The sequence below is a fragment of the Pleurodeles waltl genome, chromosome 5 (assembly GCF_031143425.1).
Source record: "Pleurodeles waltl isolate 20211129_DDA chromosome 5, aPleWal1.hap1.20221129, whole genome shotgun sequence".
In the NCBI taxonomy this organism is placed as follows: domain Eukaryota; kingdom Metazoa; phylum Chordata; class Amphibia; order Caudata; family Salamandridae; genus Pleurodeles; species Pleurodeles waltl.
The window spans coordinates 1,237,347,522-1,237,360,967 of record NC_090444.1 but is presented as its reverse complement, the minus strand read 5'-3'; the positions used below and the strand labels follow the sequence as shown (position 1 = coordinate 1,237,360,967).

Below are 13,446 nucleotides of genomic sequence, written 5' to 3'. Positions count from 1 at the left end.
CAAAAAATATGACGCTCACTTCAGCTTCCTTCTGGAAAGTTTCAGGGTGATCCGTCAAGCGGGGCTTGAGAAAAAAGGAATAGCGCCCGAACCTCTGCACAGAATTACACCAAATGTGGCAGAAAGGTAGCACTTGGCCCAGAAAGCACCCTTTTTGTTATTTGGTATAAGTCAATTCAGTAGTTTGTGAGAAATTAAAGAAAGAACACATTTGTATATATAGGGATACGAAGGTTACACAAACCCACTTGATCTTGTGCTGCAATCTGATGGGCTAATAAGACCACATCAAGAAAGTTTTGACAGCCATGTAGGGAATCAGCTTCAGCTGAGTCCCAGAAAAAAAAAAGCAGAAAAATGGCCAGGGTAGGGACACCCTGACCTCTTAGCTCTGGTTCTGGGATCCCCCCACTAAAAGCAAAAAAGCAGTTTTGTTTTAAATTGAGAGCTGTCTGCGAATCTGCCAATAAGTAAAAAAATAAAACAAGCATGAGCTCCCACGCTTATTTAAGTGAAGCCCCTGTGTGGGTCAGGTCACAAGGGCATTGAACTTTTGAATGCGGGGAGCCAGCTACTCCCCTCCACAGCCCTGGGGGCCAGCACCTCCCTTGGGCTATTATCTAATTAGATGTGGGAGGCCACCCAGCCCCGCAGCCCCGCAGCCCCTGGGACCACCAGCATCAGAAATAATTGTGCGGGGGGCTGCATGCCCACCAGCCCCATGCCCCGGGGACCTTTTTTTTAATGTGGGGGAGGCCCTACGGCCTCCCTCAGAGCCCCGGGGACTGCCACCTCCCCAGAGCTAAATAGATTAGGAATGCAGGGGGGTGGTCGCTCCCCCCGCAGCACTTGGTACTGAAAAATATCATCTGTATGCGGGGCCGCATCCCCTCAAGTAACTATAATTCATGCCCTCACCATGCACTGCTAATTACCCCACAAATTAGGGCACTCATGACAATTTTGATAACATCATTGATAATATCAATGTAATATCTGCAGTAACATTTTTGACAAAAAATCCTCATGGCTGGGGCGCAAGTTATAGTTACCATAGGGCACAAGTTAAATTTACTTGAGATAACTCTAACTATAACAGGTGAATTTCTATGGTTTTGCACGTTTTTAATGTGAGCCTAACTATAATGCCCTAGTAACCTTTGTTTTTAAAATTTATTTCTATGTATCTTTTAATTCTATTTCCTATCTATGTCCTCCCTGTAACCGTTGTTTTTTTCAGTGAATATAGATCTATATATATATATATATATATATATATATATATATATGTGTGTGTTCGATGGCATGTGTAGCTGCAGATACACATGCTGTGCACATCCCGCCATCTGGTGTTGGGCTCGGAGTGTTACAAGTTGTTTTTCTTCGAAGAAGTCTTTTCGATTCACGAGACCGAGGGACTCCTCCCATTTCGACTCCATTGCGCATGGGCGTCGACTCCATCTTAGATTGTTTTTTTTCCGCCATCGGGTTCGGACGTGTTCCTTTTCGCTCCGTGTTTCGGGTCAGAAAGTTAGTTAGAATCTCGGGAAAAAACGGTATTGTTTGCGTTCGGTATCGGGTTAGTTACAACAGATCGACACCGAATTTAGAAGAGTTCCGGTGGCCCTTCGGGTTTTTTTCGATCCCTCGTCGGGGCCTGGTCGTCCTGGCCACGTGTGAATTCAAGGCTGATGGAACGGACCCCATTCCGCTTCTGTCCAAAATGCCATAACAAGTATCCATATACGGATCAGCATCTGGTCTGTAACTTGTGCTTGTCCCCAGAGCACAAGTAAGATACTTGTGAGGCCTGTCGAGCGTTTCGGTCCAGAAAGACGTTAAGAGACCGAAGAGCCAGAAGACTGCAGATGGCGTCCACGCCGACAGAACAAGAGCGTTTCGAGGAAGAAGAGGAAGCTTTCTCTATCCAAGAGTCGGACTCGGAAGAGCTTGAGGCCGAAGAAACGCTGAAAACCGTGAGTAAGACGTCGGAACATAAGACTCACGAGAAGTCAATAAAAGCCCAGGGGACGCCACCGCCAACAGGCCATGGCTTAACCCAAACAAGCGGTGACCGAGCCAAGGCACCGAAAAAGGGCACACTGGTGTCGAAGTCATCCGACTCCGGTCGAGATACCGCCACACAGCAATCTCGGACCCGAGACATCGGCTCTGAGAAATTTCGGCACCGTCACAGCGGCACCGAACAAATTCGGCATCGAGACACCACCACGCCGAAAATTACAAAGGTTTCTTCGGAGCCTAAAAAGACCTCCGAAAAAGTTTTGGTTCCGAAACATCCAGCCTCGGAGCCGAAAACAGGTTCCTATACAGAGGAACAAGGATTGGCCTCCCAAATGAAAAAACATAGATTTGGAGAGGAACTTCAAGCTGTAGAGCCAGACTATACTCAAAGGAGGCTCCACATTCATCAAGACACAGGGAAGATAACCACTCTTCCTCCAATTAAAATTAAAAAAAAAACTTGCCTTTCACGAAAAGGACAAGGAGCCACAGGCAAAGGTGGCAAAGAAAACAACACCACCTTCTCCACCACCATCAGTGCACACATCACCAGTAGCAACTCCTCCACTGATGCACTCCCCGACTCATACTGCCATGAGTCAAGATGATCCCGATGCATGGGACCTTTACGATGCTCCAGTATCGGACAACAGCCCAGACTCGTACCCTACCAGGCCGTCCCCTCCCGAGGACAGTACATCTTACACACGGGTGATCGCAAGGGCAGCTGCTTTCCATAACGTCACCTTGCATTCAGAACCAATTGAGGATGACTTCTTGTTTAACACGCTAACCTCCACTCATAGCCAGTACCAAAGACTACCTATGCTCCCAGGAATGCTAAAACATTCAAAACAAATCTTTAAGATCCTGTTAAAGGCCGAGCCATAACTCCAAGAGTGGAGAAAAAAATACAAGCCACCGCCAACAGATCCTGTTTATATTACAACGCAGTTAACTCCAGACTCAGTAGTTGTCGGGGCAGCTCGTAAGAGAGCAAACTCTCATACCTCGGGAGACGCACCACCTCCAGACAAAGAGAGTCGCAAATTTGATGCTGCGGGCAAAAGGGTTGCAGCACAAGCAGCAAACCAATGGCGCATTGCCAATTCACAAGCGCTTTTGGCAAGATATGACAGAGCTCACTGGGATGAGATGCAACATTTGATAGAACACTTACCCAAGGAGTTCCAAAAAAGAGCACAACAAGTGGTGGAAGAAGGACAAAGTATCTCTAATAATCAGATACGGTCTTCAATGGATGCAGCAGATACGGCTGCAAGGACAGTAAATACTGCAATAACAATAAGAAGGCACGCATGGCTCCGCACGTCAGGTTTCAAGCCAGAAATTCAACAAGCCGTGCTAAATATGCCATTTAATGAACAGCAGTTGTTTGGGCCGGAAGTCGACACTGCTATTGAGAAACTCAAGAAGGACGCTGATACGGCAAAAGCCATGGGCGCACTCTACTCCCCGCAGAGCAGAGGCACCTTTCGCAAAACACCTTTTAGGGGAGGGTTTCGAGGACAACCTACAGAAACCACAACATCACAAACAAGGCCCACTTACCAAAGCCAATATCAGCGGGGAAGTTTTCGGGGGCAATATAGAGGGGGACAATTCCAAAGAGGTAGAGGAAAATTCCAAAGCCCCAAAAGTCCTCAAAATAAGCAGTGACTCACAAGTCATCCATCCCCATCACATAACACCTGTGGGGGGAAGATTAAGCCAATTTTACAAACATTGGGAGGAGATAACAACAGATACTTGGGTACTAGCAATTATCCAGTATGTTTATTGCATAGAATTTCGAGAATTCCCTCCAACAGTCCCACCGAAAACACACAGTATGTCGAAACAACATATAAATCTTCTAGGATTAGAAGTTCAAGCATTGCTCCAAAAAGGGGCAATATAATTAGTACCAAAACAAGAACTAAACACAGGAGTTTACTCACTGTACTTTCTAATACCCAAAAAAGACAAAACTCTAAGACCTATACTAGATCTCAGAATATTAAATACATACATCAAATCAGACCACTTTCACATGGTTACATTACAAGAAGTAATCCCACTGCTCAAACAACAAGACTACATGACAACACTGGATCTAAAGGATGCATATTTCCATATACCAATACATTCTTCACACAGAAAGTACCTAAGGTTTGTATTCCAAGGGATACATTACCAATTCAAAGTGTTGCCATTCGGAATAACAACTGCGCCAAGAGTTTTTACAAAATGTCTAGCAGTAGTAGCTGCACATATCAGAAGGCAGCAAATGCATGTTTTCCCGTACCTAGACGATTGGTTAATCAAAACCAACACGCAAAAACAGTGTTCACGACACACAAATTACGTCATCTAAACCCTACACAAACTAGGTTTCTCAATCAGTTACTCAGTCACACCTTCTGCCGTGTCAAACACAGCAATACCTAGGAGCAACAATCAACACAGTAAAAGGGATTGCCACTCCAAGTCCACAAAGAGTCCAAACATTCCAAAATGTAATACAAGCCATGTATCCAAACCAGAAGATACAGGTCAAATTAGTACTGAAACTCCTAGGCATGATGTCCTCATGCATAGCCATTGTCCCAAACGCAAGGTTGCACATGCGGCCCTTACAACAGTGCCTAGCATCACAGTGGTCACAAGCACAGGGTCAACTTTTAGATCTGGTGTTGATAGACCGCCAAACATACATCTCGCTTCAATGGTGGAACAGTATAAATTTAAAGCAAGGGCGGCCTTTTCAAGACCCAGTGCCACAATGCGTAATAACGACAGATGCATCCATGACAGGGTGGGGAGCACACCTCAATCAGCACAGCATCCAAGGACAATGGGACATTCAGCAAAAACAGTTTCATATAAACCACTTAGAACTGTTAGCGGTGTTTCTAGCTCTGAAAGCATTTCAACCCATAATAACCCACAAATACACTCTTGTCAAAACAGACAACATGACAACAATGTATTACCTAAACAAACAGGGAGGAACACACTCGACACAGTTGTGTCTCCTAACACAAAAAATATGGCATTGGGCGATTCACAACCACATTCGCCTAATAGCACAATTTATTCCAGGGATTCAGAATCAGTTAGCAGACAATCTCTCTCGGGATCACCAACAGATCCACAAATGGGAAATTCACCCCCGAATACTGAACACTTACTTCAAAATGTGGGGAACGCCACAAATAGATCTATTTGCAACAAAAGAAAACTCAAAATGCCAAAACTTCGCATCCAGGTACCCACAACATCAGTCTCAGGGCAATGCACTATGGATGAACTGGTCAGGGATATTTGCGTACGCTTTTCCCCCTCTCCCACTTCTTCCATATCTAGTAAACAAGTTGAGTCAAAACAAACTCAAACTCATACTAATAGCACCAACATGGGAAAGGCAACCTTGGTACATAGACCTTTCAGTAGTATCTCATATCAAACTGCCAAACAGACCAGATCTGTTAACACAACACAATCAACAGATCAGACATCCAAATCCAGCATCGCTGAATCTAGCAATTTGGCTCCTGAAATCCTAGAATTCGGGCACTTAGACCTCACACAGGAATGAATGGAGGTCATAAAACAGGCTAGAAAACCTACCACTAGACACTGTTATGCAAATAAGTGGAAAAGATTTGTTTATTACTGCCATAATAATCAAATTCAACCTTTACACGCATCTGCAAAAGAGATAGTAGGATACTTACTACATTTGCAGAAATCTAAACTAGCTTGCTCTTCCATTAAAATACATCTTACGGCAATTTCAGCTTACCTGCAAATTACGCACTCAACTTCTTTATTTAGGATACCAGTCATAAAAGCGTTTATGGAAGGCCTAAAGAGAATTATACCACCAAGAACACCACCAGTTCCTTCATGGAACCTCAACATTGTCTTAACACGACTCATGGGTCCACCTTTTGAGCCCATGCACTCTTGTGAAATGCAATGCTTAACGTGGAAAGTTGCATTTTTAATTGCCATCACATCTCCAAGAAGAGTGAGTGAGATTCAAGCATTTACCATTCAAGAACCATTTATTCAAATACACAAAAATAAAGTTGTTCTACGGACCAATCCTAAATTTTTACCAAAAGTAATCTCACCGTTCCACTTGAATCAAACGGTGGAATTACCAGTGTTCTTCCCACAGCCAGATTCTGTAGCTGAAAGAGCACTACATACATTGGACATCAAAAGAGCACTAATGTACTACATTGACAGAACAAAACTAATTCGAAAGACCAAACAACTATTTATCGCCTTTCAAAAACCTCATACAGGAAATCCTATTTCAAAACAAGTCATTGCTAGATGGATAGTTAAGTGCATTCAAACCTGCTATCTTAAAGCTAAAAGAGAACTGCCTATTACACCAAAGGCACACTCAACCAGAAAGAAAGGTGCTACCATGGCCTTTCTGGGAAATATTCCAATGAACGAAATATGTAAGGCAGCAACATGGTCTACGCCTCATACATTTACCAAGCACTACTGTGTAGATGTGTTAACTACACAACAGGCAACAGTAGGTCAAGCTGTACTAAGAACATTATTTCAAACTACTTCAACTCCTACAGGCTGAACCACCGCTTTTTGGGGAGATAACTGCTTATTAGTCTATGCACAGCATGTGTATCTGCAGCTACACATGCCATCGAACGGAAAATGTCACTTACCCAGTGTACATCTGTTCGTGGCATTAGTCGCTGCAGATTCACATGCGCCCACCCGCCTCCCCGGGAGCCTGTAGCCGTTTAGAAGTAGATCTTAAACATTTGTAAATATATTACTTAAAACTTCATTATGTACATACGCATTCACTCCATTGCATGGGCACTATTACTAGCATACACAACTCCTACCTCACCCTCTGCGGGGAAAACAATCTAAGATGGAGTCGACGCCCATGCGCAATGGAGTCGAAATGGGAGGAGTCCCTTGGTCTCGTGACTCGAAAAGACTTCTTCGAAGAATAGGCACGCAAAGTGCATGAAATTTAAGAAAATACGGTGGTTATATTATAGTGTACTATGTGCCTGCCATCATGCACTGCTTAAGACCTCATATATTTCATTAATCATGACATGTTAAATGACAATACTGACAAGCATCACTCATGGCATATCAGTCGTAGCCCTTTGTCAGACCTTTCATCTAATCCACATCATGACTTAAACTCAGTGTCTAGGCTCCAGCAAGGCCCTCCATCCAAATCCTCGACACACATCATACCTCCACTTCACATAATTATCAGCCAAACGCAGGATATACAAGACTCTGTACCCACCCCTCCATGACCAAGCCCTTCACAGCAATGGATGGTCTATTGTTTATTGATGAGAAGCGGACATGTCTCTAAAGGTGACCTAAACCCACAGCACCCATCCTTTTAGGTGAGTGTAAGTAGATGACAAAAACCTCAAAGTGCTCCTCTTCTGAAATATCAAATTTATTTGTCATCTTTCAAAAGCTTACAGACAGCTTGAAAGAGTTTAACCAATGATAACATTGTTGCATTACTCCTCACAAAGCCTATATCGCACAGTCAGACTCCTTGGTTGATCGCATTAGTAATTTCAACAGTGTATTATTTATATATATATATATATATATATATCAGTCACACAAAAGGTATTAGGAGGATGTCTTCAATAAGTCTAACCACTGGCAATCACTAGGGGTAGCATTAGAAGCCATTGTTCTTTTGCCCACCACACCACCTAAGATTAGATCCAGCCAGATGCAAATCAGTCTCAACCCTCCTCCAGAAGGAACAATGTAGCCTGAACTGCCAAGCGAGGTCCTCGCTGGAATTGAACACAGGCAACCCAAAATCGGTTTCACCCTGATTGGGGTTCTTCATTTGGTTATAGCTTGGTTCCCATGACACATTGAGCAATGTGCCTATGTCTAGGCATAGCCACTTAGATGAGTTGCAGTGCTACTCCGAATGATTGCCAGTGGTTACACTTATTGCAAACCTCATCGTTTCACCTTTTTCACCTTTGATTTATATATAATTAGTGATGTCATAAGTTGTCATTTAAAGGCATGAATGATGTAATATGTGAAGTCCTAAGCAGTGTGTGATGGGGGCTTAAGTTATAGTTAATTCACTAAGCATATTTCAGAGGTTTTGGGGATTTCTAACGTTGGTTCTTGACATTGTTGTCCACACTTTAAAATATCTATGTGCATTTGAGTGCATGTCTGAATGAATCGTTCTTTCTACAAACTGTACGAGTATACTTGAGCCCGGCACGCCTCACCCACCTCCTTTGGGGCATCAGCCATAAAGCAAATCGAAAGAGAGAAGAAAAATAAAAAAGGCTTCAAGTGTCAGAAGACCTAGAGACAAACATGTGCATAGTCTTTCTAAATACAAGCAATTGACAATAGGACATACAAAGAGGCATGTACTCCAATCAAAAGCTCCAGGCATAGAGAAACTTGGAGGTAAAAGATGGATTGAAATTACAAGAGGTATATAATGTGCAGGACTGCAGTTAGAGGACAAGAACATGAAGCCAGTCATGTCTTATCTCAAGGCTCGAGCACAAGAGTCTTGGACTTTGGCCCTTAATATGTAAATATAGGTGAATGCCTGAGGTGCAGGTTGCGGTAGGGGAGATGCCAGAAAAATTGGTGAGTAGCCATAATTGTACTCAGATTGGACTTAGATGTAGGTAGGTCCTAGGAGTATAATTTAGTTTGGGTAGGTATATTTCATTGTGGAATAAAAGGTCATGCTATTGAATTAAATGTTGCATAATAAAATATGTTATTGGTTATAACTCTATTGATAAACCTACAATCACACATTTATTTTAACTAAACTGTGAGTGGCAAAAGTCCATGTTATTACCGTTGTTCGTTGAAACTATCTTATGAAACCACTTAACTGCCTCAAAATGTTCATGTTACAGTCCTTTCACAGTGGCAAGCAACTAGGCCCTCATAATGTTTCTGACTGCACACATTTAACACCGTTTGCTCCGGTTAAATGCATGTATTCACAAGTCTTGCATTTGAAAAATGGATAATACAAACCATGCATGTAGCTACGCCAAGACCCAAACCTAACTTCTCAGGAGTCAAGGTTCCTCTATATCGTAAATAATGTTAATAAATAGAACATTATATTGAGGGAAATGGCATAGTTTGGGGGCCTATTTATGATCTGCATTTCGTAGCATGTTTAGTAGTGCTACAATAGGACTGCTCACGTACTACAGAAAGATTTACAAATATACATGCGGTGACATCCCGTCTCCTGTCTTTTCTATGTGGAACTCTTCGCCCACTTGCAAAGACCTCTGAGCACATAGGTTTTCACTTAGTTAGGAAATGTGGGAAAAACCTGACCAAGTAGCTGGAAAATTGAGAAAACTTCCCTCTAAATGGGAGGGGATTAGGCAGTGGCAAGGAAGGGCTTAGTGAGAGACATGCAAGCCCACCATGAGGACTCCCTGTTATTCTTCACCATAGGGAGATCTTGTCGCAGTGCAGCGAACGCCTACATATATAAAGTTTCCAGTAGTAACTTTACACTCATAAATTTTGTTCTACCGGGTACAAAGTTTTGAGGGGGTGTAGACATGTCATCTAGTTGTAGATTTACACTCGAGTGAGTAGCATCAAAGTGTAACACTATTGCTAGGTGTAATAAATTTACGCTTCTAAAGTTATTTTCGTGGATAGGCCTTTTAAAATATATTTTTCTCCTATCCATAATAACTCTCGAACCCTACTTTTAATAAAGGCAGTGTGTTTAATGTATTTTCATTTGTTCTTCTAATTGCATGTCTTGGTCCATGTTTGTTACGTATTGTGAACTGCTATCAGATAATTTATTATTATTTCAGTTTCTATTATGTTGTATGCTCTCCTTATATGAAACGTAATGAAACAGTTTGAGTAAAAAAACATTACTAGAAACACTCTTCAGCACAACGCCACATTGTCACTAGATATAGCATTTTCTAGCGAAGGGAAGTTTTTCTTCAACTCATTTACATGCTAAAAGGATTCCACAGTGAAGCACTGTTTTCCTCTTTCATAAATGTACCATCTTCAAGGTTTTCCAATTTCAATGCAGATTTGAGAGGAGAGTTGCATGTCAATTATTCCGTGCGGTGCTCACAGAACAATCAGGCACTCTGGCTCACAGACTTCATATTTAATGGAAGTGTTCTTTATTTCGCAGTATCAACATGCTGAAGTTGCCTGAATACCCAAGTAAGAAGGTCCTAAAGGACAGGCTTCTCGTGGCATTGCACTGTGGCACCTATGGTTACACGATGGCATAATGCGGTTCAGAAAAGCTATCGGACTACTGATGCGCAATTCAGAATGGCAGAAGTAATTTAGAGAGCTGTCAACAGACTTACAGCCCATAAGCACAGCTAACCTGCATTCATACAGATTGTGTCCTGTCCCCCAGACCTCTCTCATTATTGTTGGTCCGCGTCTGTGACGAATAAATTGTGCTGTATTACATACTTTTTTTTGTATGTTGGATTTCCACACATCTTTTTTTATGTTAAAAACATTTTGCTGTTTTCTTCGTGATCCCTGTTGTTGTCTACATTTTGTTCTATTGTTTTGTTGGAACGCTTTTATTTTCGACTTTCGATTATCACCTAGTGTGAAGTTGAATGTGCTTTTTAAAAGGAAAAAGATAATATTCTCTTTATTTTGCAAGCGTGGCATTTGTTGTCCATCATCACATCGAAATGAGCCGTTTAAATAATGTACAAAATTGCATATCAGATATATTTTCCTGACTAATACAAAGTTTTGATTTTTAGCTTTTCAGTATCCTGTTATATACTGAATTTATGTACAGAAATAGGAAGTTGGGAAATGCACATAGCGATAACCTTATGTAAGATCAATTGTACGCTTTAAAGTTTACAATGGATTGTATAGGCAATTTAAACATTTATTTTAATTATTTGTTGGTATGTAAGAAATGGTATATTTTTATTTGTATTGTACATCCTTTTTTAATTTGAAACCTATTTTTTACCCCGGGTCTTCTGGACTACGAAAAAGATAAATCGTGTGTTATTTTGCCATAAAAATATTTGACACATTTTTATTTTATTTATAAACTACGTGCATGTTGTCTTGGGAATATTATAGTAGATGCCTATATTTCTTGTGAAAATTGTTTGAAATGTATTTTTGTACAATTTATCTTGGCACAACCTGTTTAACATTTTATATGTTGTCTTAAATACATCAGATTTAAAAGAGAAGTCAGAGCATCTGTTTTTATTCTGAGGCACCACCTTCTCCCACTATTAACAGATCTAATACAAGAATTTACAAAGGCTAAACGGAAATACCTAAACCAAATTTCCACATTTATGTTAATTCTTTGAAGGTTAAAAAGCAACCTTATCAGAAGAAAACAGTGGTGAGAAAGTTAGGGGTCGTGCTTTACTGCCTGCAATGTTGGCAGCTTTCCATGGAAGTTCCCATTTCCCAATCTTGTTTAGAGCTCTTCTCATCCCTTGCACAGGAGCTTTTCCCTCAGCCATGGTGAGAAAATGTGTCAGAACAACCAGTAAAGTAGTGGACCATGACTCCCTGACCCTAGTCGTGGTGACTGGAAACTTTTCTCTTGTAACTGGTGGTGCCCTGTCATGTAGAAGAGGCAAGAAGATCTGCTTGCAGTAGAACACACAATGCAACAGCTTTCCTGGTGTAAAGGAGCCAATGAACGCTCCTTGGGGCAGGGGTGATGTGCTCTGTGTGTGAAAGAAGCAATAGAAGATGAGATCCCCAGTTTAAGATCCATTGAAGTAATTTCTCTTGGGCCTACCGCCTCAATACCTTGGGAACTCATCCCCAGTGGCAGGTTGGTTTGTTGGAATGTCTTTTAAGTGGCCGAACACACAGATGGGAGAGTGCAGTTTAACAATGGGCTTGTTGTTTGCCTGTTCATGTAGATAGAGGACCTCATACTATAACATTGTATCCCAGGGTTACACGAATATACCCTTGGGCTTTGTTTCCTAATTAAATCTTTGTAAGTAAAAACAAATCCTTTGAAGTATTTGAAGGGTTTGACATGAAATGTTGATTCCACTGATATAATACTGCTGTAAAATGTGTCATAGATGTAACTGTTATGACCTACAAAAGTAATGATTAATCTTTTTAAAAGAGTAAATGGAACGTCATGCTTTGTTGTAGGCATTATAGAAAAAGACATGCTCATAAAAACTTCTCCAGTTAGCAGGGGCCGTGAGTGTAACGCCACTAATTCTCACATCATAGGTTTATATGCATTATCTGGAACATAATCTACAAATGTATACAGTGGTGGCTGAGTTACAAAATAAAATCTTGAAAGAAATCAAGGTAATTCATTGAATTTGCATGTACGTTATAAGTACTGTCCCAGTTCAAAGGAAAATGCAAGACATCCAGCTGACTTTTTACATATGAATTAGCATTTTACGTATTGGATCCCTTGACACGAAAGTCCATGGACTTCAATAAGCTCAACGCTTTTAATGTATTAGGTTCTCCAAGATTTGTGGTCAGTAAAACATAGTGTTCTAGGTCTTTTATTTGTAATGGTGAAAGGGAAAAGAAAAGGGAGGTGAGAAAGAAAAGAAAATAGGAAGCAGTGAAGAACAAGAGAAAGACTCTTCCACGAAGGCCTACCCCATACCGAAGCTTGGTTCTTAAACTGATAGTCATGTGGCCCAAGGCTTGTTTTGGGGTTGTAGGTCATAGCATTGTTCCTCCAATGTCTTATACAGTAGTTCCTTATTTGTAACTATTCATCTAATCGTCAAGTCCCAAAATGCACAGCACTCCTGGTTTAAAGGCTCTTACTGGTTGAAGGTGTCACAGATAACATAGGGTCATAGCCATGCCACAGCAGCACAGCATTCCTCTTATAAAAAAATAAATGTACTGGGTAGCTACGTGACTTATATTCCATGGGTGGTAGAATTTATCATTGAGCACTATGAGTAGAAAATTCAGTATGTTGCAAACTAAGAAATCCTCGGTTTCCTTCATTGCCAGTAAGCGACATCCCTATATGGGTAGTTCTAACTCGGCTATTCTCTTGTACCCGCTATACCCAATGAGGTGCAGCAGAATTATCTGTCACGCTTACTCATGGGAATATGTTTTATGATAACTAATATTTTTTCATGTATGGAGTTAACCCTAATTCCTCATCAGATTCTTCAAACCTGGACCATCAAACACTATGTGAGCCACTCATACTACATTTTTCTGCAAAACAGAATTAGCAATTGCCCCCACGGTTGATGAGTCTGGTTTCTGATGGGTGAACTGGACTCCATGCTTTATCCCATTGTATGGGTAAGACCTGCACTACAATACTGC

The 13,446-nt window shown here is 41.3% G+C and overlaps 1 protein-coding gene across 2 annotated transcripts in view; it reads left to right on the top strand.

Annotated features, from left to right (window-relative positions):
* The window catches only part of HACE1 (HECT domain and ankyrin repeat containing E3 ubiquitin protein ligase 1), a 299,062-nt gene extending 287,735 nt beyond the window's left edge, over nucleotides 1–11,327 (top strand). For both annotated transcript variants that reach the window (XM_069235476.1, XM_069235475.1), the window contains exon 24: nucleotides 10,271–11,327. In XM_069235476.1, coding sequence (XP_069091577.1) covers nucleotides 10,271–10,373 — 103 coding nt within the window. In that variant the 3' untranslated portion in view covers nucleotides 10,374–11,327. The remainder of the gene's footprint in view (nucleotides 1–10,270) is intronic.
* Nucleotides 11,328–13,446: the final 2,119 nt, after the last annotated feature.